The following is a 15,847-nucleotide window of genomic DNA, read 5'->3' on the forward strand; positions in this document are numbered from 1 at the left end:
TTGTAGTATAAAAAACTCACGAGAATTTGATTTATTTATTAAATGAATCGTTATTTGATTGCAGTATTTTTTGGAATAATTATAAATCTTGATAAATTTATAATTTAAAAATAATTATTTATAAATATTCATTGTAATCGTAATTTAATATTTAAGTAATAATTATAATTTTAAAAATATTTGTTTTAACGTAATGAATTTAAATATTTCTAGTTAAAATTTAGACATTTCTTTTATTTCAAGAAATTTACACATAAATTAACACAGAAATAAAAGTGGTTTGAAATGTATTTGACATGGATTTCAATTTCAGTCTTTAAAAATAATTTGAGGGAGAAATTTTGCAAATTCAGTCTAGAAAAGAAATTATACATTACTGTTTCAAACCAAACAATCAGTAACTATTAATTGAAGTCATATATGCATAGAAGGTTGAAAGAAGAGCAAGATTACGGTTCATCTTAAAATAGTAAAAAAAAAACGCTTAGTAAAGAGAAAACTGCATAACAAACAGGCTTTTATTTCAGAAAAATATATTCAAATAAAAAAAAATCATGTTAGGAAATTCAAATAACTTACGAACAATATATACATATTAGTTTACGAACAATTTATACATATGTACACTATATACATATAATTGGATATTTAAATATTTATAACAGAATACATCCATATATGAAAAATTATTAACATAAAATCAATCACTTATATTTATTGCTCTTTACATTTCACTTTCCAGAATATATTCCATTATAGTATTGTACATTATAGCTAAGAATACAGCTTCAAAAATGCTTACCTAAGACATTTCTACAAAAAAATCTCGTAAAATACAATTTTAGCTTCAAACATAAGAAAATAGGAACATAATCTTTCTAATGATGTATAGTATTAATTTTAGTAAAACTGGCTGAATAACCAATTTACAATTATCTGATTTTTCATTCCTTTTTAGATTTACACCTACTTTATCCGTTTGTCTCTTCAGGCCTTAGATAACAAGTTCCCATGATAATTTTTTTTTCTTGCTTGTGATGGGTGAAAATTTCGATTTTTATTAAAGTACGGCACAGTGGTTCCTGGCTTGTCAATCTGTTTTCTGAATATCCATCTAAAAAGTTACTCTTAGAGATGGAAAGTAAATATTTTCCCCCTGATCTTGAAGAATTTGGATATCATTTAAGCATCAAATCTAAATGCATCTAAGTTGCATTTCTGTGCACGCTCTTGTAAAAAATGCTCCATGACTGCCATGAGATGGTAGAAAGTAGACATTCAGTTTTTGGATGAAAATTAAATACACTAATATTTAAAACATTTCCATAAAATATATGAAAGTTTACATTGACAAGAAAATGCTCAAAATTCCTACGTATTCAACCAAGAACGTATTATCTATCACGTCTTGGAGTGAAAAGACAAAAATAAAATTGCAATATAAAAAATCTTATTTTGCTTAATGAATCTTTACAGTAATCAAAAAATGCATCTTTGTATGAAGTTTTGAGCAAGAGCCAAATTTAATATCAATAAATTTAGAAACAGTCACATTTGACTCAACACAAAAGGAATTTGGCATGAATGCAACCACGTTTGATATTCAAATTAGAAGAACTAAATGTTTAAGCATCGTATTGTTTAAGGTAGAAAATTATACGATGATATAATACCCTCTTTAAACATATCATCACTTGGAAATTTTTGCGTTAAACAATTGTTTGGAGCACCAATCCTACAAAACTAATCTTCAAGAAAAAACTTGTAAAACGTGTTTACCTTTTAATAAGGAAGCATCAAAGTGATGTTAGCATTTGTATGAATGTTTTTATCACTGGAAAACATTTAAAAGAAAACGTTTTAGTTCTGTATCATATGTAAAATGTAACTGCATTGATCCGTCTCAGTTTTACCATTTGGCAACAACTCGCTAAAATTAGTGAAAATAGAGATTTTAAAATTATCAGAACTCTGGATAGAAAGGGAACTTTGCTTTCATGAAATGCTTCTTGGGAGTAACCAATCAGTTTGATGAACAGATTCTAGATGCAGTAAAGTTTTGTTTTACAAAAAAGTTTCTAGGTAAGAGCAGTATCTAGGGTGTTGCAATAGCATTGGTATTAACCGAAGGAACATTCCAAAGTAGCCGATTGATCTAAGCTCCAGCATTTCAATAAGTGTAGAAAACAAACTGATGATGTTTTCGGCAAAATACACCTTGGAAGACAAGAAATTACCAGAAGCATCTTCAATCCCAGAACAAAGCCAAATTCAAAAATATGTTACGACTGAGCACCTTTGATCATACTCCTAAAATCGATTTATTTTAAATCCGACGGCGGAGACACGATATGAAATGAAAAAATAACCACCCTTCATTTGAAAAGAGCTTCCTTGACAAGGTGATCAATGACCATTATAAGAAAGTTTATAATATGTTTTTAGTAAGAGAGCCGCAACGATTTATAACAAATAATTACAAATACACATTCTCATATTTTTAAAAAATTTTCCATTTACGTAAGAAATATGGGACGTGAATTTTCCCTTTATCAAAGCAAAAGAAAGAAAAAAAAGAAATAATTTTCCCGTCATAAAGTTTATCTGTTTCGCATAATAGATCCAAAAAAATCGACTTGTTCAGGAGAAACTGCTCTTCCTCTTTATCACTGGGAATTTCTAAGACCATTAAATGTATCCGTTAGAGGTCGGCTCACACATGCAGCTTCAAGTGCGAAGGATGAACAAGGTAGAAACAATGCGATTTCTTTAACACTAAGATTTTTTTCATTATAAATGTTCTGTGTGAAGTAATTATGATTAAAATTAAATTCTTTAATCCAGCAAGTGTTCAGCATTATTTGAAAGTATTACTGTAAAGAATACATTTACGGATTGACTAATATTGAAAAAATACTTCTCGCAGGAACGACAGAAAGGTAGGCTAGTATTAATATTATATTTCTTTAATATTCCTACCGATTCTGATAAAAAAAAGAATATAAATTGTTTGCAAGAATGTTGGTAAAAATAGAATTCCTTTATCCATATTGGATTAATTCACACTCACTATATACCTCGAAAAAATGAATGCGGAGAAAGAAAGCATTCTTGCATTTCATTTACGATAATTATCTTTAAACTCATTTTAATGATGCATCATTTATCATAACAGATTTTATAAAGATATTTTTTATTCTGATCTTTCTTAGATTTTTGTAGATTGGAAAAACCATTACAAATTCTGAATGAGAATTGTTTATTTCGATGCAATAGAAGAGGAGGTCTAAAAATTGAAATTTGTTCTCTACAAAGTAGGGAAAGAAGCCAAATGTGTAGCAATCTAATACAAACACTTAAAAAAAGAATGGTTAAAAAAATTCGAAAAAGAAACTGCCAATATTTGGAATTTAAATAATCAGTTCAGACCGAAGAATAAAAATTAGCAAATTTAGTCTGTAAAAGACAGCCAAGTTTCCTTTTATACGACCTACAAATCACAAATAAGGAATATAATGGCTCGTATAACATCGAGGTTTGCTTAAATTTTCTTAGACAAAAAATCTCGTTCAAACCAAGAGGTTGTTCCCAGTTGCATACAAATGGTCCTCGAAAGAAATATTTTTTTCTTGTCATCATGCAAAGGCGTCGTAAAGGAATTGCGATTGCTTGACGCTTCAAAACATAACTAATGATTCGATATATATTCGTTTTTGAAGACTGCTAATATACTCGTTTTATAAGATATTGTGTTGAAAAAATCTGTGTTCAAGCAGAATAATTTTACATTAACTAAAGTGCAAAATATAACAAATTCACACATTTCATCAGTGTATTTATTTTTATCCGAACGTTGTTATAAACAAGAAATAAAAATTTTGCATAAAGAGAATAAGTGGATTCGAACAGTGAAATGAGTACAATCGTGGTTCAAAATCAAGATCTTATTTTCAAAACTGTGCATGTCGTGTCAAAGCATGAAACAAAATCGTTTGAGCCCAGCACTTGCTATCCATTTTACCATTTATAGAATTTTTTTGCAATTCTTTCTAAAAAGAGTGTGAAAAGAATAGCAAGTTGTTCATTGATTTCCGTATTAGAATCACGATTGATATTACGAAAATTTTCGAGCTTTAACTATGGAACCAAAATTCGAAATTTTCTGAGTGATATTTTTGCATCAGATGCACGACTATTCTTGTCCTTTGAAACAGATGCGACAAATTCATTGTGACAGCTGAGACAACAATGTCATTTTTTTGAAATCTATTCCTTCGAACCTATTGCTAAGGAACCGTAATAGGTTCAAGTTGTCGCATCTCATGAAATGGAAATTTTGAAGAATTTTTTTACGATCTAGTCCAGACAATGTGTAAACAAAACTTTTGCTTCTCTAGATGATCATCTACGGACGAATTTGTAATTCGTCTTTTCTTAAAAATAATAATATTTTCTGATGTAATGAAAGCAAATTGAATTATATTTTTTTTCATGATGATCCAGAAAAAATCAAAATCCATCATGTATATAACCACTTCTTATAGCAATAAAAGTATTGACTATTAATGAATGATAAATTTTGACCAGGACGACGATTTTTTTGAAGTTGTTTACAATTCTCCCCCTTTGCTTTTAATAGCTTGTATTTCGAATCTTACACTTCATTTACAGTAACAATGCAATTAAAGAAAAAAATTCATGTATTATGTTTTAATTAAGGAGTATATGTTTATTGGGACGTTCAACAAATAATGTCTGTATATATATTTTAAATTAAAGACAATAGCTAACATCTACAGATGATAACACCTATATTTCCAGTTATGTATATCCTTCAAGGAGCAATAACAAAGTGATGACATGAATAATATTGAAATAAAAGGAAATCGCCTTTGGCTACTTTCTCCTTCAAGATTATGTCCTTGTATTCATTTTTAACTAATCTGCAATTCTCAGCAATTTTCAGATATTTCATCATTTGAAATTCATTCACGTTTCTGAATGTTTCTTTAATGATTCATCATTCATTCATGAATCAAGTGCATCAAATTCCAAAATTATCAAAACATTTCAAGAATTAAGTATTGTAACACTTTCAATGCTACTAATACGCAATCTAAACTACCAATCTAATACTAATTATCTAAACCTAAACTACTTATCTAATACTAATTATCTAAACCTAAACTACTTATCTAATACTAATTATCTAAACCTAAACCACTAATCTAATACTAATTATCTAAATGTACTACTAAATCTAAACTACTATATCAATACTAAACTGGCAATCTAAACTGGTATAAGAGACAAATTTCAGCCCACAGAAACGTGTAATTGGAAGTATCTGACATGCGAGATATCTTTTCGGTAGCGTTGAAAGTGATCATTACAATGTAGTCGCATGACATTTGTTTCGGGAAGAGATGGGCCATTTTAAATGGCAAGATTTTTTTTTTTCGAAATTTACCACGCATGGAAGGTAGGAATCTCTAATACATTCGTCATTTTGTATAAAGTACTTCATACTTTATGAGTATACAAATGAACTTGTTTGGGAGTATAGCTGACAGAACATGAAAAAACATTCGTTTTGCTATGACGTTTAAATCGTAATTATCATGCCGCCACTTTTATATCAAGATTCTAGTTCAAAATTTCATATTCCGTCCTTTGCCTTCATAAATTAAACAGACACTTTTTCTAAATGCTCTACTTATAAGCATAATTGAACTTCTCAGAGAAAAGTTTCCAAAGAACAAAACATAAAATATTTGAATGTGGTCATATCTACATATATCATCATGGAAATTGTGCATTCTGCAATGGATGGAAAAAATCAATTTTTTCTTCGAATAATATATAATCCATCAAAGCTTAAAATATATTTTAGAAATGAAAGAAATGGAAACCGAAATTCAAGGTATAAAATAATAGAAGGATAGCATTTATAGATTAGACCAAAAGAAGTCCCTTTTTACTAAAGAAATTTGGAGCTTCGCCACTTAAGGAAAAATTGAATTATTTGTAGAATGTGATATTTCCAATATGAAAAAAAAATATATGTATTGATTAAATTTAATTTTATATAAAAAAGAAGTCCCTTTTTACTAAAGAATGTATTTAATTCAGAGCAGAACGTGAGCAGGAGGCAGAGTTGCAATATTTTTAACCAAAGTCCTTTCAAAATTTGCGTAGCAAGAGTGCTCTTAAAAAAGGCACTATTTTTTTTTTCAGGGAGAGATACAGCAAACAATAAAGACAGTTCAATTAATCGATTGAACTGGGACGCAATCTTAAAATTGGATTTGCGCCACTTAAAGAAAAATTGAAGTATTTGGAGGATGTGATATTTCCAATATGAAAAAAAATATATGTTTTAATTAAATTTCATGGAAGAGTCTTCTCCGAAATGACAAACAATACTTCGGATGCACCACAGTTGTACAAGAATAAATTAGCAGGCTATTTAATTTTATATAAAAAGAAGGCCCTTTTTACTAAAGAATGTATTTAATTCAGAGCAGAACGTGAGCAGGAGGCAGAGGTGCAACATTTTTAACCAAAGTCTTTTCAAAATTTGCGTATCAAGAGTGCGCCTAAAAGAGGCACTATTTTTTTTTGAGGGAGAGATACAGCAAACAATAAAGACAGTTCAATTAATCGATTGAACTGGGACGCAATCTTAAAATTGGATTTGCGCCACATAAGGAAAAATTGTAGTATTTGGAGGATATGATATTTCCAATATGAAAAAAATATATGTATTGATTAAATTTCATGCAAGGGTCTTCTCCGAAATGACAAACGATACTTCGGATGCACCACAGTTGTACAAGAATAAATTAGGAGGCTATTTAATTTTATATAAAAAAGAAGTCCCTTTTTATTAAAGAATGTATTTAATCTAGAGCAGAACGTGAGCAGGAGGCAGAGTTGCAACCTCTGTCCCAAAGTCCTTTCAAAATTTGCGTAGCAAGAGTGCGCTTAAAATAGGCACTATTTTTTTTTTTGAGGGAGAGATACAGCAAACAATAAAGACAGTTCAATTAATCGATTGAACTGGGACGCAATCTTAAAATTGGATTTGCGCCACTTAAGGAAAAGTTTTAGTATTTGGAGGATGTGATATTTCCAATATGAAAAAAATATTTGTTTTAATTAAATTTCATAGAAGAGTCTTCTCCGAAATGACAAACAATACTTCGGATGCACCACAGTTTTACAAGAATAAATTAGGAGGCTATTAAATTTTATATAAAAAAGAAGTCCCTTTTTACTAAAAAATGCATTTAATTCAGAGTAGAACGTGGGCAGGAGGCAGAGTTGAAACGTTTTTAACGAAAGTCCTTTCAAAATTTGAGTAGCAAGAGTGCGCTTAATAGTGGCACTATTTTTTTTTTGAGAGAGAGAGAGAGATACAGCAAACAATAAAGACAGTTCAATTAAGCGATTGAACTGGGACGCAATCTTAAAATTGGATTTGCGGCACTTAAGGGAAAATTGAAGTATTTGGAGGATGTGATATTTCCAATATGATAAAAATATATGTTTTAATTAAATTTCATGGAAGAGTCTTTTTCGAAATGACAAACAATACTTCGGATGCACCACAGTTGTACAAGAATAAATTAGGAGGCTATTGAATTTTATATAAAAAAGAAGTCCTATTTTACTAAAGATTGCATTTAATTTAGAGAAGAACTTGAGCAGGAGGCTGAGTTGCAACATTTCTAACCTCAGTCCTTTCAAAATTTGCGTATCAAGAGTGCGCTTAAAAGAAACACTATTTTTTTTTGAGGGAGAGATACAGCAAACAATAAAGACAGTTCAATTAATCGATTGAACTGGGACGCAATCTTAAAATTGGATTTGCGCCACTTAAGGAAAAATTGAAGTATTTGGAGGATGCGATATTTCCAATATGAAAAAAATATATGTTTTAATTAAATTTCATGCAAGGTTCTTCTCCGAAATGACATACAATCTTCGGATGCACCACAGTTGTACAAGAATAAATTAGGAGACTATTTAATTTTATATAAAACGAAGGCCCTTTTTACTAAAGAATGTATTTAATTCAGAGCAGAACGTGAGCAGGTGGTAGAGGTGCAACAATTTTAACCAAAGTCCTTTCAAAATTTGCGTAGCAAGAGTGCGCTTAAAATAGGCACTATTTTTTTTTGAGGGAGAGATACAGCAAACAATAAAGACAGTTCAATTAATCGATTGAACTGGGACGCAATCTTAAAATTGGATTTGCGCCACTTACGGAAAAATTGAAGTATTTGTAGAATGTGATATTTCCAATATGAAAAAAAATATATATGTATTGATTAAATTTCATGCAAGAGTCTTCTCCGAAATGACAAACAATACTTCGGATGCACCACAGTTGTACAAGAATAAATTTGTAGGCTATATAATTTTATATAAAAAAGAAGCCCCTTTTTAATAAAGAAAGCATTTAATTCAGAGCAGAACGTGAGCAGGAGTCAGAGGTGCAAAATTTTTAAAAAAAGTCCTATCAAAATTTGCGTAGCCAGAGTGCGCTTAATAGTGGCGCTATTTTTTTTTTTTGAGAGTGAGATACAGCAAACAATAAAGACAGTTCAATTAATCGATTGAACTGGGACGCAATCTTAAAATTGGATTTGCGCCACTTAATGAAAAATTGTAGTATTTGGAGGATGTGATATTTCCAATTTGAAAAAAATATTTGTTTTAATTAAATTTCATGGAAGAGTCTTTTTCGAAATGACAAACAATACTTCGGATGCACCACAGTTGTACAAGAATAAATTAGGAGGCTATTGAATTTTATATAAAAAAGAAGTCCTATTTTACTAAAGATTGCATTTAATTTAGAGAAGAACTTGAGCAGGAGGCTGAGTTGCAACATTTTTAACCTAAGTCATTTCAAAATTTGCGTAGCAAGAGTGCGCTTAAAAGAGGAACTATTACTTTTTTTTGGAGGGAGAGATACAGCAAACAATAAAGACAGTTCAATTAATCGATTGAACTGGGACGCAATCTTAAAATTGGATTTGCGCCAATTAAGGAAAAATTGAAGTATTTGGAGGATGTGATATTTCCAATATGAAAAAAAATATATGTTTTAATTAAATTTCATGGAAGAGTCTTTTTCGAAATGACAAACAATACTTCGGATGCACCACAGTTGTACAAGAATAAATTAGGAGGCTATTGAATTTTATATAAAAAAGAAGTCCTATTTTACTAAACATTGCATTTAATTTAGAGAAGAACTTGAGCAGGAGGCTGAGTTGCAACATTTCTAACCTAAGTCCTTTCAAAATTTGCGTATCAAGAGTGCGCTTAAAAGAAACACTATTTTTTTTTTGAGGGAGAGATACAGCAAACAATAAAGACAGTTCAACTAATCGATTGAACTGGGACGCAATCTTAAAATTGGATTTGCGCCACTTAAGGAAAAATTGAAGTATTTGTAGAATGTGATATTTCCAATATGAAAAAAAATATATGTTTTAATTAAATTTCATGGAAGAGTCTTCTCCGAAATGACAAACAATACTTCGGATGCACCACAGTTGTACAAGAATAAATTAGCAGGCTATTTAATTTTATATAAAAAGAAGGCCCTTTTTACTAAAGAATGTATTTAATTCTGAGCAGAACGTGAGCAGGAGGCAGAGGTGCAACATTTTTAACCAAAGTCCTTTCAAAATTTGCGTAGCAAGAGTGCGCTTAAAATAGGCACTATTTTTTTTTTTGAGGGAGAGATACAGCAAACAATAAAGACAGTTCAATTAATCGATTGAACTGGGACGCAATCTTAAAATTGGATTTGCGCCACTTAAGGAAAAATTGAAGTATTTGTAGAATGTGATATTTCCAATATGAAAAAAAATATATGTATTGATTAAATTTAATTTTATATAAAAAAGAAGTCCCTTTTTACTAAAGAATGCATTTAATTCAAAGCAGAACGTGAGCACGAGCCAGAGTTGCAACATTTTTAACCAAAGTCATTTCAAAATTTGCGTAGCAAGACTGCGCTGTAAAAGAGGCACTTTTTACTTTTTTTGAGGGAGAGATACAGCAAACAATAAAGACAGTTCAATTAATCGATTGAAGTGGGACGCAATCTTAAAATTGGATTTGCGCCACTTAAGAAAAATTGTAGTATTTGGAGGATATGATATTTCCAATATGAAAAAAATATATGTATTGATTAAATTTCATGCAAGAGTCTTCTCCGAAATGACAAACAATACTTCGGATGCACCACAGTTGTACAAGAATAAATTTGTAGGCTATATAATTTTATATAAAAAAGAAGCCCCTTTTTATTAAAGAATGTATTTAATCTAGAGCAGAACGTGAGCAGGAGGCAGAGTTGCAACCTCTGTCCCAAAGTCCTTTCAAAATTTGCGTAGCAAGAGTGCGCTTAAAATAGGCACTATTTTTTTTTTTGAGGGAGAGATACAGCAAACAATAAAGACAGTTCAATTAATCGATTGAACTGGGACGCAATCTTAAAATTGTATTTGCGCCACTTAAGGAAAAATTGAAGTATTTGTAGAATGTGATATTTCCAATATGAAAAAAAAATATATGTATTGATTAAATTTCATGCAAGAGTCTTCTCCGAAATGACAAACAATACTTCGGATGCACCACAGTTGTACAAGAATAAATTTGTAGGCTATATAATTTTATATAAAAAAGAAGCCCCTTTTTAATAAAGAAAGCATTTAATTCAGAGCAGAACGTGAGCAGGAGGCAGAGTTGCAACATTTTTAACCAAAGTCCTTTCAAAATTTGCGTAGCAAGAGTGCGCATAAAAGAGGCACTATTTTTGTTTTTTGATGGAGAGATACAGCAAACAATAAAGACAGTTCAATGAATCGATTGAACTGGGACGCAATCTTAAATTTGGAGTTGCGCCACTTAATGAAAAATTGAATTATGTGGAGAATGTGATATTTCCAGTATGAAAAAAATATATGTTTTGATTAAATTTCATGCAAGAGTCTTCTCCGAAATGACAAACATTACTTCGGATGCACCACAGTTGTACAAGAATAAATTAGGAGGCTATTTAATTTTATATAAAAAAGAAGTCCCTTTTTACTAAAGAATGCATTTAATTCAAAGCAGAACGTGAGCACGAGGCAGAGTTGCAACATTTTTAACCAAAGTCATTTCAAAATTTGCGTAGCAAGAGTGCGCTTAAAAGAGGAACTATTACTTTTTTTGGAGGGAGAGATACAGCAAACAATAAAGACAGTTCAATTAATCGATTGAACTGGGACGCAATCTTAAAATTGGATTTGCGCCACTTAAAGAAAAATTGAAGTATTTGGAGGATGCGATATTTCCAATATGAAAAAAATATATGTTTTAATTAAATTTCATGCAAGGTTCTTCTCCGAAATGACATACAATGTTCGGATGCACCACAGTTGTACAAGAATAAATTAGGAGGCTATTTAATTTTATATAAAAAGAAGGCCCTTTTTACTAAAGAATGTATTTAATTCAGAGCAGAACGTGAGCAGGAGGCAGAGTAGCAACATTTTTAACCAAATTCCTTTCAAAATTTGCGTATCAAGAGTGCGCTTAAAAGAAACACTATTTTTTTTTTTTTTTTTTGGAGGGAGAGATACAGCAGACAATAAAGACAGTTCAATTAATCGATTGAACTGGGACGCAATCTTAAAATTGGATTTGCGCCACTTAAAGAAAAATTGAAGTATTTGGAGGATGCGATATTTCCAATATGAAAAAAATATATGTTTTAATTAAATTTCATGCAAGGTTCTTCTCCGAAATGACATACAATGTTCGGATGCACCACAGTTGTACAAGAATAAATTAGGAGGCTATTTAATTTTATATAAAAAGAAGGCCCTTTTTACTAAAGAATGTATTTAATTCAGAGCAGAACGTGAGCAGGAGGCAGAGTAGCAACATTTTTAACCAAATTCCTTTCAAAATTTGCGTATTAAGAGTGCGCTTAAAAGAAACACTATTTTTTTTTTTTTGGAGGGAGAGATACAGCAGACAATAAAGACAGTTCAATTAATCGATTGAACTGGGACGCAATCTTAAAATTGGATTTGCGCCACTTAAGGAAAAATTGTAGTATTTGGAGGATATGATATTTCCAATATGAAAAAAATATATGTATTTATTAAATTTCATGCAAGGGTCTTCTCCGAAATGACAAACATTACTTCGGATGCACCACAGTTGTACAAGAATAAATTAGGAGGCTATTTAATTTTATATAAAAAAGAAGTCCCTTTTTACTAAAGAATGCATTTAATTCAAAGCAGAACGTGAGCACGAGGCAGAGTTGCAACATTTTTAACCAAAGTCATTTCAAAATTTGCGTAGCAAGAGTGCGCTTTAAAAGAGGCACTTTTTACTTTTTTTTGAGGGAGAGATACAGCAAACAATAAAGATAGTTCAATTAATCGATTGAACTTTGACGCAATCTTAAAATTGGAGTTGCGCCACTTAAGGAAAAATTGAATTATTTGGAGGAGGTGGAAGGATGGATTCTTCCAATATGGAAGAATAAATTTTTCGGCAAATTTTCTCGAAAATGAGTTCTTTGAAATGAAAATATATTTCAGATGCACCACATTTGTACAAGAATTAATTTGGAGCGTATTTAATTTTATGTGAAAAGTATCATCTTTATATGAGAAGGCATTTGAATTATTTTTTTTTTAATCTTAATATAATATGAGCCGGTTGTCCAGTAACAACTATTATGCAAAAGTCTTTTCAAGATTTGCGTAGCAAGAGTTCTTTTAAATAAGGCATTTTGAAAGAAAAAATTCATTGAGGATATTTTTTGTTCTTAATATAGGAATAGGGAAATACAGACTTGAGGCTCTGTCAAAAGATGAATATGCAAATATCTCAACCTTTAAATACATGATTTCAGTTCGGTTTGGAAAGACCACTGCTAATGTCTAGGCAATATATTCATTTACAGTGCATGAAGAGTGTTCGTAAGTATGCTTAATTTTTTTTAATAAAAACATTGGACCTTAAATGTTTCTTCAGTTTTCTTCTGGTTGAGTATGTTGAGGACAAATCGACAAATGCGAAAAAAATTTGGAGTTGATAACAAAAGATGCGATGCTTGGTTGATTTTAGTTTAATGGCGTAAGAGCCATAAGTATGTTATACTGCGCCAATTACAAACAAAAAAAAAGGCAAATAACATACAATAATTTTTTATGTAATTGCTTTTTACGTCACAGAAGAGAAACTGCATTTTCCAGTGTGTTATTTTTATATTTTCGCACCCATATTTCTCGATTGCGCTCATCTTACAGCATTCTAAGGGAGACCACAGTACGAAAAAATATTCATTGAACTGGCATGAAAAAAATCATAGAAGTTCTAAAGATAGATTTCATATTGCTTTATTTTGTAAAGAAAATGAGGACTTTTCTCTTCACTGTAAAATATAATAAATGAATATTTGACAGCTCAGAATGCTTTTTTTTCTGTAACTTCGACATAAAAAATAAGAATTTTTTTTTTATTTCTTTTGAAAATGTTTCTTTTCAGTTCAACGGAATTATAGTTCTCTTCGAATGTCTATAATTTTGAAATAGCATATTGAAGTAGCACCAATTTTGCCAGAGCTCTTGAGGCCCCATTTTTTTATTTGATTAAATAGTGTGAATATCTTCTAAATTTCTAAATATAATATCTTCTAAATTTAAAAATATATTTCTAGATTCAGTTCGAATTGCTCCAATTCCGTGATTTGTGTGTCGAAATTTTTTAGCAGCAGATATCAATAAAATTCTCAAAACTTAGGAGAGAGCACCACATTCATTTCAATTGTTTCCTTAATTTATTAACATTTGCACCATGAACTCGATATCTTTATCCATAACAGTTTTACGTCGTTCGAATGCCGCCAGTTCTTGGGCCTGTCTGAAAATGTTCCGTATTAATATTCTATTATCGTTACTGAGCTCTGGCCAATCAAATATATCTAAGTTTCTCTCGATCTCAAAGGGCGGATAATCTCTCTCTCCTAAAAACTGCCCCACAACGCGTTTGTATAAAGCCTCCGATATTCGTGGTGCCACCCGATTTCTGCTGCTAACGTCGAGCCACAGAGTATTGAGATCGCTAATGATATCGTTAAAAATATTCATATCCAGTTCTTCGAGTGGCAGTGGCCAATTTCGTCTCCTCCTATTTGTGAAATGTCTGATTGGCCCGGGAACCTGTGCTCTCCTTACCAGTGGGTTTACAAATTGTGCTGGCGGCTGGGCCTGTGGTGCTAGGGCCGGTGGTGCTTGGGCCTGTGGTGCTTGGGCCTGTGGTGCTGGGGCCTGTGGTGCTGGGGCCTGTGGTGCTGGGGCCTGTGGTGCTGGGGCCTGTGGTGCTGGGGCCTGTGGTGCTGGGGCCTGTGGTGCTGGGGCCTGTGGTGCTGGGGCCTGTGGTGCTGGGGCCTGTGGTGCTGGGGCCTGTGGTGCTGGGGCCTGTGGTGCTGGGGCCTGTGGTGCTGGCTGATCCTGTGGCACATCAGCTATGTCGACAATATCGGCGGCCTCCTGATTATCAATCTGTTCCTCTTGGATTTCGACGTCATTTCGAATATCACACTGGAGAGATTTGTCCTCCTAAAAATAAACGTATTTTAAATTACAGCATTCGAATAATACGCAATTACATTGTATATCTATCAATAGTACAAACTGCAAAAAATTCGAAATTATTAAAAGAATTTTCATTTAAGCCGCATTATTACTACGTTTTCTTTAACTTTTACATTTAAAATAAGTTATTAGGAATTTCCAAGGGATTCATGTAATGTATAAGATTGATATGAGGCGTGATGGTGAATGAATCGAACTTTAATCTCTGTTATACCAGTTTTTTATTTTCTGCTTATTCCAACCTCATGTGCAGTCAAACGCTGTGGCATTGCAACCTAACATGAAAGAAAACATTAATGCTCTAACATCCAAGCATTAGTATTTCTTCCTTTGAAGAGAAATATTACGTCATTATCAACCATTTTTCAGATCTCGGTCGTCGGCACACAAATCATGGAATTGGTGCAATTTCAAAATGAATCTCGAATTGTGCTTTTAAATTTTATAGCATAAATTCCAGTTTCTATGGTTTGTTTATTGAATTGACGCCAGAAAAGAAAATATATTTTTATAAACTAAGCAGGATTTGTTGTTCAACATGCATGTCAAATTTTATAAGATCGCCACTGCCGTTTGCTATTTATCATTTCTATTGAATTTTAGAAAATATTGACAATTTTCTGTTATTTTGTTACTAACTGTCAGAATTCTTCTTTCTTGGAATGAGAAGTTACAATAGCATGAATAATGCTGATTTATTATGATTGGTTGACTATTGCGGTTTATTGGCGCAAGTGACATTTGTTTATGCTTCGAAAAGCAAATGGTTAAACAAATCCGTTATGTAAAATTTGCATTAATTTGAGAACTATTGTATATTACCACCTATCAATTCTTTAAGGAAAGGAAAATGACTAAACTAAAAAAGGAGCAACAAAACCTACTGGTAGCGAGCAATACTAGCATTTAATAAGCAAAATTTCAATAAACAATATGACAATCTGAAGTCATTTGTCTATTAGTCGAATTGAAAAGGGTTTCTTTTTGATCAATTGTTGGAAGGTAACGTTTTTTTTCTGCTTAAATCAATTAATTTGTTAATTTTAATAATCCTCGTTTTTGTCGCTTCAAAAATTTATTCTTTCAGTGAGGCATGAAAAATAAAAATATTAAATCTCAGCAAAGTTGTATTTTACAAATTTTATTTTCTAACGACA

General features: G+C 31.4%; 1 protein-coding gene across 1 annotated transcript; it reads left to right on the plus strand.

Annotated features, from left to right (window-relative positions):
• The first annotated feature begins 14,160 nt into the window (after positions 1-14,160).
• Positions 14,161-14,544, plus strand: LOC129975483 (keratin-associated protein 5-5-like). The gene has a single exon (XM_056088545.1). It carries the CDS (start codon positions 14,161-14,163, stop codon positions 14,542-14,544), a length of 384 nt encoding a protein of 127 aa, XP_055944520.1.
• The last annotated feature ends 1,303 nt before the right edge of the window (positions 14,545-15,847 follow it).

Source organism: Argiope bruennichi, chromosome 7 (genome assembly GCF_947563725.1).
Source record: "Argiope bruennichi chromosome 7, qqArgBrue1.1, whole genome shotgun sequence".
NCBI lineage: Eukaryota > Metazoa > Arthropoda > Arachnida > Araneae > Araneidae > Argiope > Argiope bruennichi.

What these genes read in the sequence shown, in the direction of transcription:
- LOC129975483 (XM_056088545.1), top strand. Translation starts at nt 14,161, where the DNA reads ATGATATCGTTAAAAATATTCATATCCAGTTCTTCGAGTGGCAGTGGC.